Source organism: Mauremys mutica, chromosome 3 (genome assembly GCF_020497125.1).
Source record: "Mauremys mutica isolate MM-2020 ecotype Southern chromosome 3, ASM2049712v1, whole genome shotgun sequence".
Classification (NCBI taxonomy): domain Eukaryota; kingdom Metazoa; phylum Chordata; order Testudines; family Geoemydidae; genus Mauremys; species Mauremys mutica.
In genome coordinates this window covers 86,023,773-86,044,777 of record NC_059074.1, presented here as the reverse complement: position 1 = coordinate 86,044,777, position 21,005 = coordinate 86,023,773, and the positions used below count along the sequence as shown (strand labels likewise).

Genomic DNA, 21,005 nt, shown 5'->3' with positions numbered 1-21,005 from the left:
GGGAAAAGGATATAAACCATAGGAAAACTGTATGATGTTGGTGAGCTTACTGTCAGGATTTCAAGCATGGATGCCTGCAATAAAAAGGAGTCTAGTTAGTAGTGCACTTTGTTCTCTGGCCTGTGTCTGAGTATCTGACAAAGCAGCTACATGTGCTGTGTGTTAGTGCTTCCCAATAACTGCTCTGAGGGCTTGTCTACATTGGGAAATTTACCAGCATAGTTATACTGGTATAATTATAAACTATATATGTAACTATGGTGGTAAATTACCCTCTGTAGAAAAACCTGAAGTTACACTTTGGAGAAATCCTTTCTATAGACGTACAGCCTAGGAGTTGTGGAGAATAATTTTGCCTGGCCACATCCCCTTTTCAGAGAAGCACAACCTGAAACCTCACTGTGCCAGAGGTGGTTTTGCTGTGTGACATATGTGTCACGTCACTGGCTCTATGCTGCTTCAGGATCATAGTTACAGAGAACTGATCAACATGGAGGGTACAAGTAGGGTTTGGCCTATGTAATGCAGTAGTATTACACACTGGCCACAAAGCACTCAAGGATCTGGCCTAAAATCTCCATTTTTGGGTCTTCCTTGTGACTATGCCTTGTGAAGATTTTGGTCATTTTTATCACATTAGTGCCTATCACCTTAATAAGCTACATATACTCTCTGAAGTGATTGGGTTTGAAGATGTGAAAGTTAAGAGCTGAAATCTGCCAGAACTCTTGCTACATGTACATCCCTTTCGCAACGATTTTCCTCTGAGGAAAGTTAAATTGGATTTGTTTCAATTTTTACGTTGTACTATTTCCTTTATGCTACTGCAAAAGAACAAGACTTGTGGGGACATTTTAGAGCAGATGAACTGGAATTGACAATTGCTCTTCCACAGTTTGACGAAGAATTAACCATAAAGAGCATGTTTTTACTTCTTCAAATTAAAGGTACACATTTTTGGAGAACGAGCTACTGAAACCAGAATGGAGTTGAGACATTTTTCAGTCAGACACAGAACATGAGATTTCTCAATGATCTTGCTTGACTGTTTTGAATTCTTTGTTCATTGGAACATACTCTTTATGTACTTTTTACTGGATATTGTAACTGAAGTACATTTCTTCTTGGTTTACTAGAAGCTCTTTAATACTGCATGCTTATGATTATTAAGGCTTTAAAGCAAATTCCATTGTTGGCAGATGTTGCCGTTTGCTTTGCTATGAGTTTTTGTCCCATTCATCTTTATTGATTGTCCTAGTTTGGTTTCTGGCTTCTTCCAATAGGAAAGAAGTAAAACTGTAAAGGAGGTGGTTCATATCACCCAATTTCCTCACCCTATCCGTTGGAAGCCCTGAGGGTGCCAGAACTGTATATAGAATTTGCCCATAACAGCCTATTATCTATCAGGTTGTTGACTGTTGCAGCCTTTTATAAGGTGTTGGCTTACATAGCTTCATTTAACTTCTTATTTACATTATAATTTCAAAGAAAGCCTATTGAGGCCCACTCTGAAATATCAGAGGCCAATTGAGAGTGGTCATGCTATCCAGGAATCGGTACTTTTTTCAGATAACTTTAGGTTGAGCGTAGAAAGAATGTTTTGTGTAGTTGTGTAATGGGGCAAGTAGTTCTAATTCCCCAAAGTTGGTATAGTTATAATGCATGCTTTGGACCTGGCTGCTACTGTAATGCTACTGTAATGACAATGCTATATTAAAACATATGAGAGTAATTTGGCTGTAACAATTTTACTGGCAACACCATAAATGATGACTTACGATTTGGATCCCTATTGAATTCTGGAAGGGCACCTGAAATTCCATATAACCTGTACCATTCAATCTAGGTTATTACATCATCAGAAAAAGGGAACCTTAAAGAACAACAAACTTTTCAAAATGTCTGTAAACTCCCAGTAACCTGAGTTAACAGTATCCATGTAATAACCAAATGGATGAACGGCTTTGGATGAAATAAGAGCCAGCAATTGGAGACTGGCTTTCGTCATTAAGTTTGGCTCAGGACTCAAAGTTCTTTAGTTTGGCTGAGAAGGAGAGTTTAGACCATGGGCAGCAAGGTGGGGCCTCATTATCAGGTCTGGATCCAAAACGTGCAGTTGGTCCCAACTCTGGAACAAGCTGAACCAAATCCCCAGATCAGAATACCCGAAACTTTCTCTCTGGAAATAACACAAGACAGGCTGTCCTTCCAGACTCAGCAGGAACGAACACAAAGTACCAGAAACACCCTTAAATTTCTCTGTTTTTTGAAATGTGATTCTCAGAACTTTAATCAGTATTCCTGGTTAATCTTTGATACAAAGTCGTTATTTCTGGATTTTTAATTGTACTGCACTGTTTCAATGGGAATAATTTTTCTTGTTTTCCAGTTTGTTGGAAAATCCTGGCACCAAATTGAGAAAGTTGATTCATATTTCCACAGTCTTCACAAAAACTTGAAATGGCCTCCATTGCAGGTTAGTCCAAGGCTATTGCTCAATGCATTCGTTTCTTCATCAAAAGTCAACCAAGCAGTTATGTATTCTTACTGTTGATCTGTCTTTAAAAACATATCACTGCTCTGTCATATTCTGTCTTTAAAGTTTCACTTTGTGGTCCCAAATCATAACACTGAAGATATAAGTTTGTCTTTATAGTGACTCCAGAATTTTATATTGTTTGTTCTTCCCTTTTCAGGCACTGTGATGAGTCGAAGCATACCAGTTGAAGTTGATGAATCTGCATTCCTGTCCCCATTTCCAGAAAATTCACTAGAAGAGGCTTTGAAACCTTCTGTTGAAAATATGGAGAATTTGGTACCTTTAGGACCATATCCAACTCAAATGTCTCAAAATTCCTTGGCTGATCAGTCACATTTATGTAAATCCTCAGAGCTTGCAAACTATCATCAGCCTGAACCTCACAACGAAGCGATGGAGGATTTTGACAGCAGTCTTTGGGTAAGATATCAGGATTCTGGAAAGGATGTGCCTTCCTGTGCTTCCACTGAATCAGAGTCTGGGATGCTCCCACCTCAGTCTCATCTTTTAGCTATGGAGAAAACAAATAAGCTATTGAGATCTCAGCTTTCAACTGATTCTCCTGACACTGGACATGACTCTTGTAAATCAAACAAAAGTTTTTCTGATGTTTCGCAGAATTCACTTGATGACAAAAGCCAAGAAAATGTACAGTCACATCAGCCATCAAATAACAGAGCACCATTCGACCTGCCAACTGTAGACACCGGATATGATTCTCAGCTTTGGGATGTCATGGGCATCAGGCAGTTAGAACCTCCGTTACCACTTACATCTGTGTTTAACCCCCAGGACCTTCCAGGACCATTAATATCCAGAGAGTTTCTCAGAATTGAACCTCAGCAGTATCCTGTATACCAACAAATGCTGCACCATAATGTTTCTCCACAAGCTCACTGGAACCTCAGATACCATTGTCCAGTTGATCCACACCACCAAAATCCATGTAAGTTAATGTAATTGACCAGCATTTAATATCCTTTTCTATGGTATCACCCTCTTAGCTCCAAACTATACTTTAATTAGTTGGTATTCCTACTGTACTTCCTTCACAGGATGCATCTATTGTTTTCTAACACCTATTACCAACCCCTTTATCTTCCTAAATGTTAGCATGATGTCAGTGAATTCGCTAAGGCAGAACCTTCAGTTCAAATAAATCAGTCCTAGGCCTCAAAGTTCACTCAGCAGAACACAGGTGGTGCTACTGTAGAGAAGTTATTCTTTCCCAGTCGTGCATTTTGTGTTCCAGCTTCCTTGCTGCTGTTTTATGTTCTGGTCATTTCTCTCCTCCTTGCATCACTTAATTTTCTGGAGAAGAAGAGCTAAATTCATAATATCCCCTTGCTTCTTCCCTCTGTCCCTCTCTACCTCCTCCACACACACACATTGTGTGCAGCTGTACACTAACAGATCGGGTACAGTTTGTTTTAAAATGTGAACTAGGGGAGGATCCACACAGAGAAATCAAAGCAATATTTCAATCACATCCAAATGACAAACATCAAATGGCTGGAATGGATTTGGTCAGGACCAACAAGCTGGCAACCGTGGTCCTCCTGTTACATGCACAGTGCAGCATAAATCATCTCCTGACAGCTTTCTAAATTTCAAATGATTATTGGGCAATCACAGCCCACAATAAGGCTTTGCACTTACTGCATTCTATTATGTATTTTCTAGACAATAACAATATACTGTATTGTGTTCACAGGCTGTAATCTAGCCCTGAGCACCTGCTATCTGCCATTCATGAAAGAACAGTAAAACTGCTTTTGATGTCAAAGAAATCCTCTCAGCAAAGCTATTCGCCCAAGGCCTGTTACTTTACATATTCATTATATGATGCACTTGATGTCAGAAACCATGGATATGTGATTCCACTGTGTTTGTGATAAGTAATGTTTCTTCTTTGAATGGTGGTTCCTATGTGTATTCCACATATGGCATACGCATGTGCACAAGTCCAGAATTTTTTGCAGGCAGTGTCCATTGGCCCACACATGTGCCATAGATCTCCTCATGTTCCAAACTGGGGTTATAAAAGGTGGTGCAGGCTGACACGTCTCCAGCTCTGTCTTGTCGCTGTGTGACTCAATTGGAAGTTTTGGCGTCCTCAGTTCCTTTTTTACTGTATCATTGCTGTAAGATATCTTATATAGTTAGTTTTAATAGTTGTAGTAGTTCTTATAGTATAGTAAACATAGTATAGTTAGATAGTGTTTTCCCCCACTTTCTTCCCTTCCCCCCCACCTCCCAGGGGACTTCTCCCCCCAAGAAGTCTGGAGTTACACCCTGGGTCCTGGAGTTCAAAGACTGTGTTTCCTGCCCTCACTACTTTTCAGCGAGCAATGAACATCGGTGTTACCTCTACTGCCTGGGGGAGGCTCATATTTCTGCCAAGTGCAGCATTTGCTGCTCTTTTCCCCCAGAACTTGTAAGGGTCTGGACCTGAGACTCAAAAAGCATTTTTCACAAAGAAGGCAATGAAGCCCCAATCAGATACAAGCTAGGGGCAACCCCCCACTCTACATCAGTCTTACCAAGAGGGCAGCACCCCTCTGAGCATGAGCTCGGGAACAGAGGCTAAGACTGGTAAGCCTAAGGAGAAGGGCTCAGAGGAGAGCAAATGGGACTCCCATAGACATAGGATAAGTGATCTTATCCTCATCTAAAATGGTCTCAAAGAGAAAAGATTCCTCCCTGACCCCAACAAAGTCAGGAGAGCCAATGCACGTAGGTGCTCAGGATTTAGGCCCAAGTAAATCTTTTTGACAGGAGAAAAAGGTACACAAAGGTACAGATCTGACAGTTCCAACATCTGCTCTGATGGTGGAGGGTCAGAATAAAGAGTTCTTGGTGCTCTCATCCACTTCTAGAGCTGATGCAGTACCAGTAGCAACATGGCCGTGGAGGGAGCCAACCACCACAGTAACCAGGGAGACTCCGGTTCCAATGGCTCTGCCAGTGGGCAATCAGAGACTTACATCTCCCCAGAGAGCATCTTTGCTCTTCCCTATCCGCATTCACCCCTTCCTTCAGGACCATCTCTATTCCAGGACACCAGAGGAAGATAATTCTGGTGAGGCAGAGTTGTTCTCCCATCCCACCTTGAGGCACGACCATCGGTACTGTCAGTTCCACTGGAGATAAGTTTTTTCTTTTCTGATGATTCTGAGGCCCTGCAGGAGTCTCTGCTGCATCAGGCAGAGGTAGCATGAGACAAGAGTCCGAGAAGATTGGGGTTCTGGGGTATCCTATGCCATGGGGTCCTCTTCTGCCAGTTGATCCATCCTACTGTCAATATTGGAGACAGCGAAAATCCTACCCTAGATACCAAGAATCAGTGCAGGAGTCCTATTTGCCATTGCCCAGACACCCGCAACCGGTCCTGTCAGAATATTCGAAAGGGGAAAATGAGCCAGATGCACCAATTCCAACAATCCCGGGAGCAATCTTGTCATCTTCACTGGAGAGGGGGTTACTCCATCTCCCCCAGACAACTTTAAACAATAACACAAGCTCATGCACAGGGTGGTTCCAGAGCTACAGATTCAGCTTGAGGAAGTCCAGGAGCCTCAGCTCAGTTTACTAGACATTATGCAGCCAGTCAAGTTGTCCTCCCCATCAACAAGGCCTTCATGGACCCAGTAAAAGTAGTTTGGCACACTCCTGCTTCTTGTGCTCCCACCCCTAAGAAGGCCAAGAAGTATTGCCTTGTTCCACCCAAAGAGGAGAGTTTTTGTCCTCTCACCTACCACTTAACTCTTTGGTGGTGCAGGTGTCTATAGAGCAGTCCAAGCAACAGCACCCAAAGGCTACTTCCTCTGATAATGGCCATTGTTATGAGTAGATACTTGTGGTTACAATCCCAGATTTCCCTAGAGAGCTGCAGAGTACCACCCAAGATCTGTCCTCAGGAGCCACCACACAAGAGACAGGAGGTTTATAGACCCAAGAACCCAGCCTCTGCAACATTCACTGCCACATCACACTCTAACCCCAAGCGAAGAGTTTCTTTTGATGGTACTCATTCCCCTCCTTTGATATTCGGAGGCCAGCTTACTCAATTTGCCAAAAACTGGAGATCCCTAAGATCCCTGGAGACAAATAGGTATTAGAAACTATTTGGGGTGGCTATCTAATTGAGTGTCTGGTACCTCGTACATACAGACCCCTTTCCCAGTTCCTGTTCAGGGACCACTCTCATGAGGATATTCTATTCTAGAACTCCCTTCTCTTCAAGGAAGCCATAGAAAAGCTTCCAGCTCAACATCAAAAGAAGGGATTCTATTCCCCTTACTTCTTCATCCCCAAGAAGAATGAGAGATGGAGGCCGATTCTCAGTTGGAAGCAGTCTGAATGGGCTCATTTGAAAACTAAAATTCTGCACAAAATCCTTGGCACCAATAATTCCCTCATTAGAAAAGGACACCTGGGTCATGGCTCTCGATATGAAAGATGCATATTTTCACGCAGACATCCATATAGCCCATAGGAGGTTCCTCAGGTCCTTCTCCAATGCAGATCATTACCAATTCAGAGAGTCCTCTCCTTTGTTCTAGCTACAGCTCCCTGGATTTTTACAAAGCTTTTTTCAGTAGTGGATGAGAAGAGAAGAATTTACAGTCTTGCCTTGCCTCGACCACTGACTTCTGATGGGCAGTTCCTATGAGGAAATCCAGTGGCAACCAGTGTTATACTCAGCCTTCTGCCTTCTCTGGGTGTCTGTGTCAATCACAGAAAATCCACATTGACCCCCATAAGATTCATAAACTTTATAGGGGTGACATTAGACTCAACTACACCAAGAGCTTAGCTATCTCTCAAAGGGTTCAGGTTATGCACAATTTCATACATCAGGTCACTATCAGACCCAGGATTTCAGACAGAACTTGCCTTTTCCTCCTTGGTCACGTGGTCTCATCCACACATGTGACACTGTTCACCAGGCTTCATCTTTGCTGCCTACAAGCCTGGCTTCTCTCCATATACTCACCAGAGAAGGACAACATAAACGGCAAAGTGACACTACAGCAAAGTTTTAGACACTCTTGTCTAGTGGACAAAACCAGAGATAGTTCAGATTGGGACACTAACTCCTGAGGCAACTACTGTTACTGACAGCCTCTTGGGCTGGGATGCTCACATGGGTGACCATATGGCACAAGACATCTGGCCTCTACAGGAGTCCAGAATGCATATCAATTTACTAGAACTCCAGATAGTCTGTCAAGCCTGTGACATCTTCCTCCCACTCATCCAACCCCGATGTCCAAAGAAGGTCAAAGTGACAATGGTATTTTATACAAACAAGCATGGAGGAATGAGATCTCTCCCGCTGTGCATAGAGACAATTACCCTCTGGAATTGGTGCATCAGCCATGGCATAACCCTATCAGCAGCATATTTACCAGAGGTGCAAAACTCCCTAGTGCAGTGGTTCTCAACCAGGGGTACATTTAGCCCTGGGGTACTCAGAGATCTTCCAGGGAGTACTCCACTCATTTAGACAGTGTTTCTCAACCTGGCGGTTGCAGGGGGATCAAGGGATGGGTTTAGGGCATGTCACAAATGCCAGCATTAAGGAGTGGCAAGCAGGGTAATTACCCGGGGTAACACGCCACAGGGAGCTCAGTGAGGCTAAGTTACACGCTTCAGCCCTGCTGCCTGGGTTTGGGCTTTAGACAAGGTTCACGAGTGAAAAACAGGCTCAAATATACTTGAGTCAGCAATTTTTCAGTAATAGTGTGCTGTGACACTTCTGTATTTTTCTGTCTGATTTTGTAAGCAAATAGTTTTTAAGTGGGGTGAAACTTGGGGTACACAAGACAAATTAGACTCCTGAAAGGGGTACAGTATTCTGGAAAGGTTGAGAGCCACTGCCCTAGCGGACTGCCTGAGAAGACATATTTCTGCAAATCACAAATGGAAGAGTCATAATTCAGTTTGCAATGACATCTTGCCCAATGGGAAATGCCATCCTGTGACTTTTTTGCCTTGTGGGAGAACAGGAAACTTCCTTGGTACTATTCAGAGTAGCCCTGGGCAAGGACTTGATGGGAGATACTCTACTGGTGTTATGGAAGAATCACCTGGTATATGCTTTCCTTCCCATCCCATTGGTAGCACAAGATCTGCTGAAGGTCTCAGTTCACCCACCCATGAAAATCCCCACATTGCCCCACCTTCTAACACAGCACATGGGCAGGTTCACTGCCTCAGTTTGGAACTGCTACATCTCAGGGCCTGGTACTTAGATGGGCATCAGAAAGAGATCACTCATTCTAAAAGGGTGCAATCCATGCATAACCAAGGTAGAAAAGAGTCTACAAGATGCCGTTACTTAGCAAAATGGAAGTTTCTCTCCCCTTGGGCTTACCAATGCAACTTGTTTCCAGAATCTGCTGGTATCCCTGCTATCTTAGAGCATCTACTTACCCTTTAGTCTTTGGTCTCATGCTCAGTTCCCTGCGAGTGCATTTAGCAGCGATCAGTACTTTCCGGTGGATAACCATACAATATTTACTCATCCGTTACAACTAGATTTCTGATGGGGAGTCTCAGATCCTTTCCACCATTGGTGAAGTTCATACCTCAATTTTATTTCATCGTCATTCACCAATCCCCCTTTTAAGCCTCCAGCCACATGCATCTGTCTGTGAAGGGGGCATTTCTACTAGCCATAATGTCAGCCAGAAGAGTCAGACTCACCATATGCTACCTTCTGTAAAGAAAAGATCTTGTTATGATCACACCCTAGATTCGTTCCTAAATTAGTTTCCGAGTTTTATATGTCTGGTAATCCATCTACCATTTTTCCCCCAAAAAACTGCATACCTCAAATGAAGAGAGATGGATGCATTCTCTAGATATCTGAAGGGCTTTGACCTTTTATCTACAAGTAACGAAGGATGTTGAGAGACACCTAAGCTATTTGTTTCCATATCAGAGGTCAAGGGGTCAAGCTATATTGACAGAGCTTTTCAAAATGGATCTTTTGTTGTATTACCCTTTGATACTATCACATTCCAGAGTGCAATCCAGACCAGTGAGGGGTTGTCACCACTTGCCCTGCAGCTTTGGTGCCTCACAATGTTTTGCTGTTGTAGAGCCCAAGTGAGCCACTCACAAACAGGCACATAGCATGCAGACCATGCCTTCAGTGTCTGTGTATAGCTACCAGAAGCTGGCCCAGAAGCTCTGATCAACAACACACCAGCCACTCTCTGGCTTCCAGGAGCCTTGGTTACTACCTGCAGGGTGACCCCAACACACAGCCAGCCCCAAAACTTCCCAAAAACATGCATTCTGCGCTGTCCAGCCCTCTACTGGACAGTGCAGATATTAAAGTTCTGTTGCCCCTGTAAGGGGTCAATATACAATAGTTTGCTACTTTAATTGAAGTTACCAAAACAATTCAGTTTAATCAAAACTAATCCAATGCCGTGTTTAAAGAATAAAACAAATAAATCTAACTACAAAAAGAGAGATTTTAAGTGAGTACAATTACAAGTCAGAAATGGTTACAAGAGAAATAAAGATAAAACACTTTCTAATAACTAAAATGTAACAAACCAGATTTGGTTCAAGTAAAATCCTTATCACACAATCCCAGCAACAGGGCTGACCAAATTCTCAGATCAGAACCCTTCCCAAAGTCCAAAGGCTGGTTCCTTTGTCATTTTAGGTGAAAGGGAGATAAGGAGAGAAAGAGAGAGAATTTCTGGGGTGTTTTTGTCTCTGACTTTTATAGTCCAGTCACCCTTTGAAATGCTTTTTCCTGAGGGTTACCCCTAGATAAATTTCCTTCCTTCTGTGAGGATGGAGACATGGATTCTTGTGGTGAAAGAAGATCCAAAGTATTGCTTACTAAAATATGGCTCGATCTTTTTCTGCCCCGCTTCACTGCCATAGAATGGCCACTTGACCAGTGATTGCCAATCAGCTATGATGACATCTGGTTATAGGCATTAGCTTGTCCTTTGTCTCTGAAAAACAGGTTTATCCCCTCCCCAAACTTGTCTGATAAACACATCTCAGTCATAATTTTAGCTTATGTTATAAATTCACATATTACATAGCTACACACATTTCACCATGATATTATTGACCAGTGAGGAGTTAGTTTTCAAATCATAAAATCATAGAATATCAGGGTTGGAAGGGACCTCAGGAGGTCATCTAGTCCAACCCCCTACTCAAAGCAGGACCAATCCCCAACTAAATCATCCCAGCCAGGGCTTTGTCAAGCCTGACCTTAAAAACCTCTAAGGAAGGAGATTCCACCACCTCCCTAGGTAACCCATTCCAGTTCTTCACCACCCTACTAGTGAAAAAGTTTTTTCCTAATATCCAACCTAAACCTCCCCCTCTGCAACTTGAGACCATTACTCCTTGTTCTGTCATCTGCTACCTTTGAGAACAGTCTATATCCATCCCCTTTGGAACCCCCATGCAGGTAGTTGAAAGCAGCTATCAAATCCCCCCTCATTCTTTTCTTCTGCAGACTCAATAATCCCAGTTCCCTCACCGTCTCCTCATAAGTCATGTGCTCCAGCCCCCTAATCATTTTTGTTGCCCTCCACTGAACTCTTTCTAATTTTTCCATATTCTTCTTGTAGTGTGGGGCCCAAAACTGGACACAGTACTCCAGATGAGGCCTCACCAATGCCGAATAGAGGGGGATGATCATGTCCCTTGATCTGCTGGCAATGCTCCTACTTATACAGTCCAAAATGCCTTTGCAACAAGCAGGGCCAGCTCCAGACCCCAGCGCGCCAAGCAGGCGCGTGGGGCAGCATTGTCAGGGCAGGGCGGCATTTGGCTCCGGCGGACCTTCCGCAGTCATGCCTGCGGGAGGTCCACCGGAGCCCGGGACAAGCGGACCTGCCGCAGGCATGACTGCGGAGGGTCCCCTCTTCCCGCGGCTCCACTTGAGCTCCCGCAGGCATGACTGCGGCGGGCGCGCTGGTCCCGCGGCTCGGACGGAGCTCCCGCAGGCATGCCTGCGGATGCTCCACTGGAGCCGCGAACCAGCGCACCCACCGCAGACACTTCTGCCCCGGCCGCGGGACCAGGGAAGGGCGGCGAAGCGCGCCGCCCTGCTTGGGGCGCCGTAATTTATAGAGCCGCCCCTGGCAACAAGGGCACACTTTTGACTCATATCCAGCTTCTCGTCCACTGTAACCCCTAGGTCCTTTTCTGCAGAACTGCTGCCTAGCCACTTGGTCCCTAGTCTGTAGCAGTGCATGGGATTCTTCTGTCCTAAGTGCAGGACTCTGCACTTGTCCTTGTTGAACCCAATTCTCTAATTTGTCTAGGTCCCTCTGTATCCTATCCTTACCCTCCAGCATATCTACCGCGCCTCCCAGTTTAGTGTCATCTGTGAACTTGCTCAGGGTACAATCCATGGCATCCTCCAGATCATTAATGAAGATATTGAACAAAACCGACCCTAGGACCGACTCTTGGGGCACACTGGCTGCCAGCTGGACATGGAGCCATTGATCACTACCCATTAAGCCCGATGATCTAGCCAGCTTTCTATTCACCTTATAGTCCATTCATCTAGCCCATACTTCTTTAACTTGCTGGCAAGAATACTGTGGGAGACCGTATCAAAAGCTTTGCTAAAGTCAAGGAATAACACGTCCACTGCTTTCCCCTCATCCACAGAGCCAGTTATCTCATCATAGAAGGTAATTAGATTAGTGAGGCATGACTTGCCCTTGGTGAATCCATGCTGGCTGTTCCTGATCACTTTCCTCTCCTCGAAGTGCTTCAAAATTGATTCCTTGAGGACCTGCTCCATGATTTTTCCAGGGACTGAGGTGAGGCTGACTGGCCTGTAGTTCCCTGGGTCCTCCTCCTTCCCTTTTTTAAAGATGGGCACCACATTAGCCTTTTTCTAGTCATGCGGGACCCCCCCCAATCTCCATGAGTTTTCAAACATAATGGCCAATGGCTCTGCAATCACATCCGCCAACTCCTTTAGCACCCTCGGATGCAGCGCATCCGGCCCCATGGACTTGTGCTTGTCCAGCTTTTCTAAATAGTCCTTAACCACTTCTTTCTCCACAGAGAGCTGGTCACCTCCTCCCCATGCTGTGCTGCCCAGTGCCATAGTCTGGGAGCTGACCTTCTTCGTGAAGACAGAGGCAAAAAAAAGCATTGAGTACATTAGCTTTTTCCACATCCTCTGTCACTAGGTTGCCTCCCTCATTCAGTAAGGGTCCCACACTTTCCTTGACCTCCTCCTTATTGCTAACATACCTGTAGAAACCCTTCTTGTTACTCTTAACATCCCTTGCTAGCTGCAACTCCAAGTGTGATTTGGCCTTCCTGATTTCACTCCCGCATGCCTGAGCAATACTTTTATACTCCTCCCTGGTCATTTGTCCAAGCTTCCACTTCTTGTAAGCTTCTTTTTTGCGTTTAAGATCAGCAAGGATTTCACTGTTAAGCCAAGCTGGTTGCCTGTCATATTTACTATTCTTTCTACACATCAGGATGGTTTGTTCCTGCAACCTCAATAAGGATTCTTTAAAATACAAATGATACCTCACACAGCATATTTTATACAAAGATGATTACAATAGTGTGCAGGGTGTGAATACAGGGATGCACGGAGTCACAGTTACCAACTAGCTCATATTCCCCCTCCGGGGGGGGGGAAGGGTTCATTCCACTAGAGAGTAAGTGACTTCAGCTGCATAACTGAGAGATGTACCTCTCCTAGAGTTATGTAGGGCAGCTATTTGGAACTCTCTTCATACCTGAGACATTACACTCTGATCCAGCTGTGAGGACAGCAGTACTACAGTTAGTTATCGCTTTTGGATCCTTGCACCAACCTGCAGTCTGACTACTGATTGTTAGTCTCCCACGTGTGGAATACACGGAGGGATAATCACTTGCAGAAGAAATAGAGGTTACTTACCTGTAACTGGAGGTTCTTCGAGATGTGCAGTCCCTATCTAAATTCCACTAGCTGCCCTCTGCTGCGGACTGTTTTAACTGAGGTATGAATGGGAAACTGGAGAGGCATCGGCCCTCACCACCTTTTATGCCCTCAGTTCAGAGCACAAGGTGAGCAGTGGCACACGTGCAGGCCAAAGGACACCGCTTGCACACAAAAAAAAAAATCTGGATGCAGGTACATGCGTGTGTCCCACATATGGAATATCCAGATAGGGATCACACCCCTTGAAGAACCTCCAGTTACAGGTAAGTAACCTCTATTTCTTCTTCAAGTGATTGTCCTCTGTGTTACAGGTAAGTAATCTCCATTTATTATAGTATCAGGAATATCCAAATGAAAGAAGTGAGTCAGTGTTGTCTTAAAATCCTTTAAGCCAGCCCAATCCCTCATCCAGCAGTGCCTATCCCCCTAGAGCTGGCTACAAGCAACATCCCCCAAAACATGTTTACTTTCATTTTGCATTCCCCCAGGCTTTTTCAAACCATACCCAGCAGTGACACAGCTAAGAGGGCGGCGGGGTAGGGGGAGACCCACTGTGGTACAAATAAATAGAATGTTGCCAACTCTCATAATTTTATCAGAAGTCTTACAATAACTGTTGTTGTTTTTTAAGTGTCTAGCCCTCTTGGCTGAAAAGAAAAGCTTGAAAGCATGATTCCTTTGTACGCTAAAGGCTCAAATCCCAGAAGGCAAACAAAAACATTGTCTAAAAATGTCACTGTTTTTAAGCTCTTCTCATGATATTTGGGGCCTTGGCTTTTTTAACATCTGGAATAGGCAATACCATAAATGGGAATTGTTTATAACCATGTTTTTTGTTGCTGTTAACATTTTACTACGGAAGGAAGTTACCTTGAGCTTATCATGAGAGGCAATATGAGCATTCATTATTTAGTTGCTGAAAAAATAAAGGGTATTTAGCTTTGTGACACTGAAATAGTGACTCTAAATAGCGTGTAGTTCTAAACTAAACAAATGTAAATAAAAAGAGAACTAATGTAAAGAACATCAAGTACTTTTATTAATAAACACACAAATTACTTGTGGGTTTTAATCTCGTATTTATAGACAAATCTCCCACAGAACTCCAAATATGTTTCAAACAAGGGTCCAATTGTCAGTTTGAGCCAATATGACCTACTAGCATAGTATTGCCCACCCCAAACACTACAAAATCACGAGTTTGGATTAAAAATCACAAGAGTTTAAAAATTGTAAATATTGGGTTCTTTTTATTTGCCTCTGGTGATTGAGCCTTTTGGGTCACATTTTTAAGCTTTTCTCTGTGAGCACAATGGCTGGAAACTTTAATTTTTTAATGAAAACTGAGATTGTCATGTTATAATATGTCTCCATGATATGGGTTTTTTAAAAAAACACCAAATACCACAAGAATCATGATAAAATAGCAAGAGTTGGCAACATCTCTAGCACTTCACTCCTGTCCCATCTGCTTCTGAATAATTTAAGCTTTAATTTAGTAAAAAAAATAATTTTCCAGTCCTGATAGTTACCTTCTGACAGGGAACTGATGCAGTGTCATCTTAGGGAGTCCACAAACAGAGATTGAAGCAGTGGTCTCAGTTTCCCCTGCCCATGATGCAAATTGCTTCCATTGCTTTCTATTTCAGCTTATGCCTAAAGTATACTTTGCATATACCAAACAGCCATTACACGTGTGAAAGTCTAGAGATGAGTTGAGTGAGGGCATGTGGCTGCCAGTGCCACCACTGGGCCAGAGAGCCATTCCTGGCAACGAACCTGACATGGGATGCTGAAAGGAAAGTCTCTTTCCCCATCTGTTCCTCTTGCAACTCATTAGAAGCTACTTCCTGTTTATCAGCAACAACACAGCTCTTCAAATGTACAGCCTTGGTTCAGTTTCCCCACGCCAGTTAGGTCTGTGGTCCCCTCTGCCCAGCTATACCTGCCCAGCAGACCCTTAAAGAGGAAAGACTATGGAATGACACACAGTAGTGCAGTGTCCTGGCATTCATTGCCTTTGCTATCAGCTGCCTGAGTGCTTCTTTGCTGTGCCCTGCTCTGCTGATTGTCATTCAGCCCCAGCACAGAAAGTGAACAACAAAGTTTGGAGACCCCCAAAATACAATAAAAATAAAATCTAAAGTCTTAATGTCACAACTGAAAAATGAAAACTTGAGTGGCTGTGTAGATCACCTCCAGTGAAGGTTGGATGGCAGCGCTTTCTAATGAGAGGCCTTCATCTGTGCCCCCACTCTTGTTGTGATCTACTGCTTGTACAGCTGCACATGTAATGTGTTAGAAGGCAATAATTTTGCAGATGTTTATGGAATTAACTTACCGTCCTCCTTCAGATCCCTTATTAAAACCTCTTCTGTTCTGTGGTGCCCACAAAAAACTTGAGAACAGTTAGGCTGTGTTCTCAGTGCACAGTAACCTATCGATTGTCTCCTTGTACTCCGCCTTGTGTCTGTATCCACCCATTGTCTTCTGTCTTATACTTAAATTGTAAGCTCTGTGAGGCAGGAACCATCTTTTTGTTTTGTTTTTGTACAGCGCCTAGCACAATGGACTCCTGGTCTATGACTAGGTGCTATCATAGAATCATAGAATCTCAGGGTTGGAAGGGACCTCAGGAGGTCATCTAGTCCAACCCCCTGCTCAAAGCAGGACCAAACCCAACTAAATCATCCCAGCCAGGGCTTTGTCAAGCCTGACCTTAAAAACCTCTAAGAAAGGAGATTCCACCACCTCCCTAGGTAACCCATTCCAGTTCTTCACCACCCTACTAGTGAAAAAGTTTTTCCTAATGTCCAACCTAAACCTCCCCCTCTGCAACTTGAGACCATTACTCCTTGTTCTGTCATCTTCTACCACTGAGAACAGTCTAGATCCATCCTCTTTGGAACCCCCTTTCAGGTAGTTGAAAGCAGCTATCAAATCCCCCCTCATTCTTCTCTTCTGCAGGCTAAACAATGTCAGTTCCCTCAGCCTCTCCTCATAAGTCATGTGCTCCAGCCCCCTAATCAATTATCGTAATACTAATAATAATAATTAATAGGTACTATGATGGGCACATCAAAAAAATAGCATTTTTGCAAAGTTATTTTAGCAAGGATTGTCATGTTACCTTCCTTTAGGATAGCAATAGAACCAGCCTCAAAGCCTTAAGAGGTTACTGTTAGACAGACAGCAAATTCATTCAGAATGAACTAACAAAATGAAAGATAATTTTTCTCTTTTCATTTACAATAATTTCAGTCTGTTTAGCCTTAGTGTTGAAAACTGATTTGTTCCAGGATTTTTATTCTGCTTTCATGAGACTGTTCAGATTATTCATTTCTCAGGTTATAGCCCAAAAAAAGTCAAGCATGTTAAATATGGATGAAGACCCAACTCTCACTATTTAACTGTCAACATTCCAACCCACCGTGGAAAGCTGAACCCCATTGTTTGTTCAAGCATGGAACTTTCTCCTGTAAAATGGTTCTTAAACCTGCTACTGATGGCACTATATAATTTACAAGCTGCTAGAGCTTTCCTAGAAATGAAGCAGGTTGTGTTTGAAATATGAAAACTTCCAGTTAGTCAAAAGTAAATTGATTAGATCCTTGTGTTTATTTTATTAATTTCTTAGATGGTAGGACTCCCTACCAACATTTTGCACATCCCTCGCAACCACTGCCTCCTGTTCCTGGACCTTGCATGAGAGTCATCCATCCTGCCCAGCAAGTAATCCATAACTATTCAAATCCTCATGCTCCTAAATGCAATGGAGAAAGAGTTCCACAAAGAGAATGCTCCTCTGCGGTACGCCCACGATTTCCGTAAGTATACTTTGAGAATTGGGACACAAACTTTGAAAATTCTAGAGCAGTTTTGTTGGCGTTTGGAACCAGTATTTGTAAAGCCTGTAATGTTAGTGTTTCTTGTTGGCATGTGTATGGAAAGGTTGGTTTGGAGATTTGTTAAGTTTATTTGCTATCTCCCATGCAACGGGGCCTCGGACAGAGCAAAATACAGGCTCTGTGTGGTACCAGAACTTCAAAGCCAGTTATCTGAAGTATTATTCCAGTGTCTGCTCCACTCTGACGGGTGCATAAGTGTAAATACTTGAAGATTAAAAAGAAGAGGAGTAGGAAATATCTTAGTTGAAACTTCAGAACTCTTCCCCTCCGCCCCCGTTTATGAACAAAGATCAGTGAGGTTACATTCTTTAGCCTCCAGTTTTATGATATGCCAGCCTTGAATTCCTCAGTGATTTGCAACAAATAAGTTCATCCTTATCTCTTCCGTAGCTCAGAGGAAAAGAGAGAAAATCTTGTTTAATTCTGATAGCTATCTAAATTAACACTTCCAGCATGTTCATGGACTTAATAAAACATGGACATTCATGACATAATAAAACATAGAATGTCTAGCACTTTTCATCTGAGGATCTCATAGAACTTTGCAAACATTCATTCATTAGGCTTCACATTGTCATTATTATTTATTATTAGTATTATTATTATTATTGTAATTGTTATTGTTATTATTATTATTACTACTACTAGAGCTCCTAGGGGGCCCTAGTCATGGACCAGGACCCCATTGTGCTATATAATGCGCTATTCTCACTTAAGAGATAGGGAACATGAGGTAGAATTTTTTTCAAACTTGATTGCCTAAAGTTACCTTCAGTGTGAGCTGCAGGCACTCAGCATCTTTGAAAATCAGGTCACTTTTAGTTTAGTGCTGAAGTAAGAATTAAGGTGGGTTAACTTTAGGCATTCATTTTTGAAAATATTCAGCTATGTGGCTTGGCTGTGGCAAGAAATTGAACTAGCAACAGAACTCTGGAGTCCTGGGTGGTGGCTACATAGCATTCTCTGCCTTCAGAGAATTAGGAGCAATAATTAGCAAAGTGAAATGCAGTAGCAAATTAAGTTTGCATTAGAGATTTTCAGCTTGTCAGTGGAAAGAATGGTGAATATCTAGTGTCTTTGAGAGAGTTTCAGTCAAATTTTAAAAATGGGTGATAACTTTTGGCATTTATTTGTCAATTTGAAGTTCTGGAAAGTTTACAAGCAGCTGTGGAAAATAGGAGTTTTTGTGACTGACTTTTTATGGAGTGTGTATCATTTTCCTTTGTACCCTTTTTGCAATAAATCCAAAACATCTTTTGGCCACATCGCTGCTCCTTTGCACTAATTCCTAGAATGGAAATTATACATTGATAGTGATTATCTATAGAGTATCTTATAACTTTTTACCCATAACAGAAAATGGGTGCCAAAGCAAATCCACCAAGTTTTAATTTGACAACAAAAAATATGTTGTAGCCAGAATGTTGTCATTCACATCCAGGGACAAGGGGGAAAAAATGAGAGAGAGAGAGAGAGAGAGAGAGAGTGTGTTCTAAGGCCATAAACCCCAGCCAAGAACACAGCTGCTGAAAACTCTCTCCTTACCCCTCTTTTTTAAAAAATAACTAGTTAGAAACATTATACAAGGTTACTGCAGCCCCAGAATGCAAGTGTCTAACATGAAAAACCTCAATCGTATCCACTATAACTGGTCACATACAATTTTTTTTCACAATTTTGATCTTTGGTCCATAACCAAAATATTTCAGTTTGGAAATGCTATCACGGTGTCTCATGGGAGTTGTAGTTTGGGTACCTCAGACTTTGATTCTCCTCTTTAAGCCAATGTCTCTGGTCAGACTCCATCTGAGTCCCTGAGGCCTAAGAGTTTTCACATATCATCTTCTAGGTAGTGGCTATAGACTATATAGGTGCAGGAAAGGCGCCAGGGTTTCTGGTGCCCTAGGCAGAATTCGAGGGGGGGAGCGGCATTTTGAAGAAGGACCCTCCACTGAAATGCCGCAGGCGACAGCGGCAGTCATTGCCGAAACGTCGGCGGTAGCTTAATTGCCTGCCGCTGTTTTCTGCGGCACGTCGGCGGAGGGTTCTTCTTCGGTGGTGCAACGGGAGCGGAACCCGAAGCTCCCGCATGCCCCGTGGGGAGCGTGTAAAATGCCGCCCCCCCAAATCCTGGCACCTGCCTAATGGAAGCACTGGCCCTGTATAGGTGCCACTTTGATGGTCAAATATTCACATGTATAGAACGGTATGCACAGACCAGCACCATTTGGAAAGTTTACCCCTTCCCATCCAAAAATACTTTTTGCTTCCTTTATTTACAAATTAGCTGCTTTCAAGTATGAAAGGATCCAGCCTTTCTCTTACATTCACCTGCTATGGTCAGTGCTTCCTTTGCAATAAACTACATCAAGGTGGTAGACTTCCAGCCAAGAAGTATCAATGGAAACGCATATCCAGACACCCAAATAGATCTGAGGAAAAGCTGAGCCAGTGGTGACTCTTCAAAATCTCTCTTAAATTCAGATTTTCAGTCCTAGGTTCTTATTTGGTAAATATTTGATAAGCCAAGTCTCTCTTTGCTATTAAAACAAATCATTTGTTTGTCTTTAAAATAACTCAAATTTTATGTTTGCGTGTGTGTATATATATAAGAAATCACCATTTGTTTTTCCTTCTAGAAACCAGTTATACAACCAGGTACCCAATGGAGGGCTGCCACCCACGGCAAGTGCCCAAGGTGATGCTTACCGGTGTACTTCTGACTTCGGACCTCAGGTTAACAATTTTGTGCCCCCAGCTGCTGTCCCAAGACCTCTTAGTAATCCTGCAGCCAGGGGAACTCTGAGAACAAGCAATTTGCCAGAAGAGTTACGTAAGTTGTTAGCAATTTTCTTCTGTCAGGTTTTATTATTTCAAAAGCTGTCTGTGATCATCAGCCTGTCAGCTTTACATGCTTAGCGACAAAAAATGTAAACAAAAAGAAGAACACAAAGACAACAAAGAAAGAACACTTAACATGAACTAGACTTTTTGCACTAAATGTCATGAGGTCCTGAATGTGTTTGTGTTTGGTTTAACAAATTATTCCCTTGGAACTGGAAACAAATTAACATAATTCTCATTAATTACTTGACATTATGTTTTTTAGAAAATAAACAAGCACTTTTTCCATTATTTTCATGGGCCAGCTGATTTCTTGCTAAAATAGATGTCCCTGTGAGGCAGGAGGCACTATAGTTCTCAATAATGAAATAATAGCAATCAGAGCATAGAGACTGTTCTGTAGTGATGGTTGGATCAGTTAAGGAAAAAATGAGAATCACCTCCTCCTTCAGAATCTTCACCTGTTTCTAAAAGCAAACCCTTATAATAATAATAATTAATAATAATGTTACTTAGTATTAGTGCTATTATCCACATCTTACAGATGGGGGACTGAGGCCTAAAACTGGCTGACTTGATCATGATCATCTCTTATACGGCATTATATATATATTGGAGTTTTCCCAGTTTGTGTGTATCTGGGGTTGGAATTGAAATCACCAAACACTTCCTAAAAGAATCATAGAGATTTAAAAAATCTACTCAGTTCTCTAATCCCTGACAGTTCAGTGCAGTAGATACAATTCAG

The 21,005-nt window shown here is 42.7% G+C and overlaps 1 protein-coding gene across 4 annotated transcripts in view; it reads left to right on the top strand.

The window, feature by feature from the left end:
• The window catches only part of TRAF3IP2 (TRAF3 interacting protein 2), a 40,975-nt gene that overhangs the window by 9,049 nt on the left and 10,921 nt on the right, over positions 1-21,005 (top strand). For 2 of the 4 annotated variants that reach the window (XM_045009771.1, XM_045009770.1), the window contains 4 exons: positions 2,390-2,476; positions 2,697-3,485; positions 17,143-17,332; positions 20,053-20,246. In XM_045009771.1, coding sequence (XP_044865706.1) covers positions 2,461-2,476; positions 2,697-3,485; positions 17,143-17,332; positions 20,053-20,246 — 1,189 coding nt within the window. In that variant the 5' untranslated portion in view covers positions 2,390-2,460. Of the gene's footprint in view, positions 1-2,387; positions 2,477-2,696; positions 3,486-17,142; positions 17,333-20,052; positions 20,247-21,005 lie in introns of all 4 variants that reach the window. The other 2 variants (XM_045009773.1, XM_045009772.1) reach the window with 2 other exon arrangements.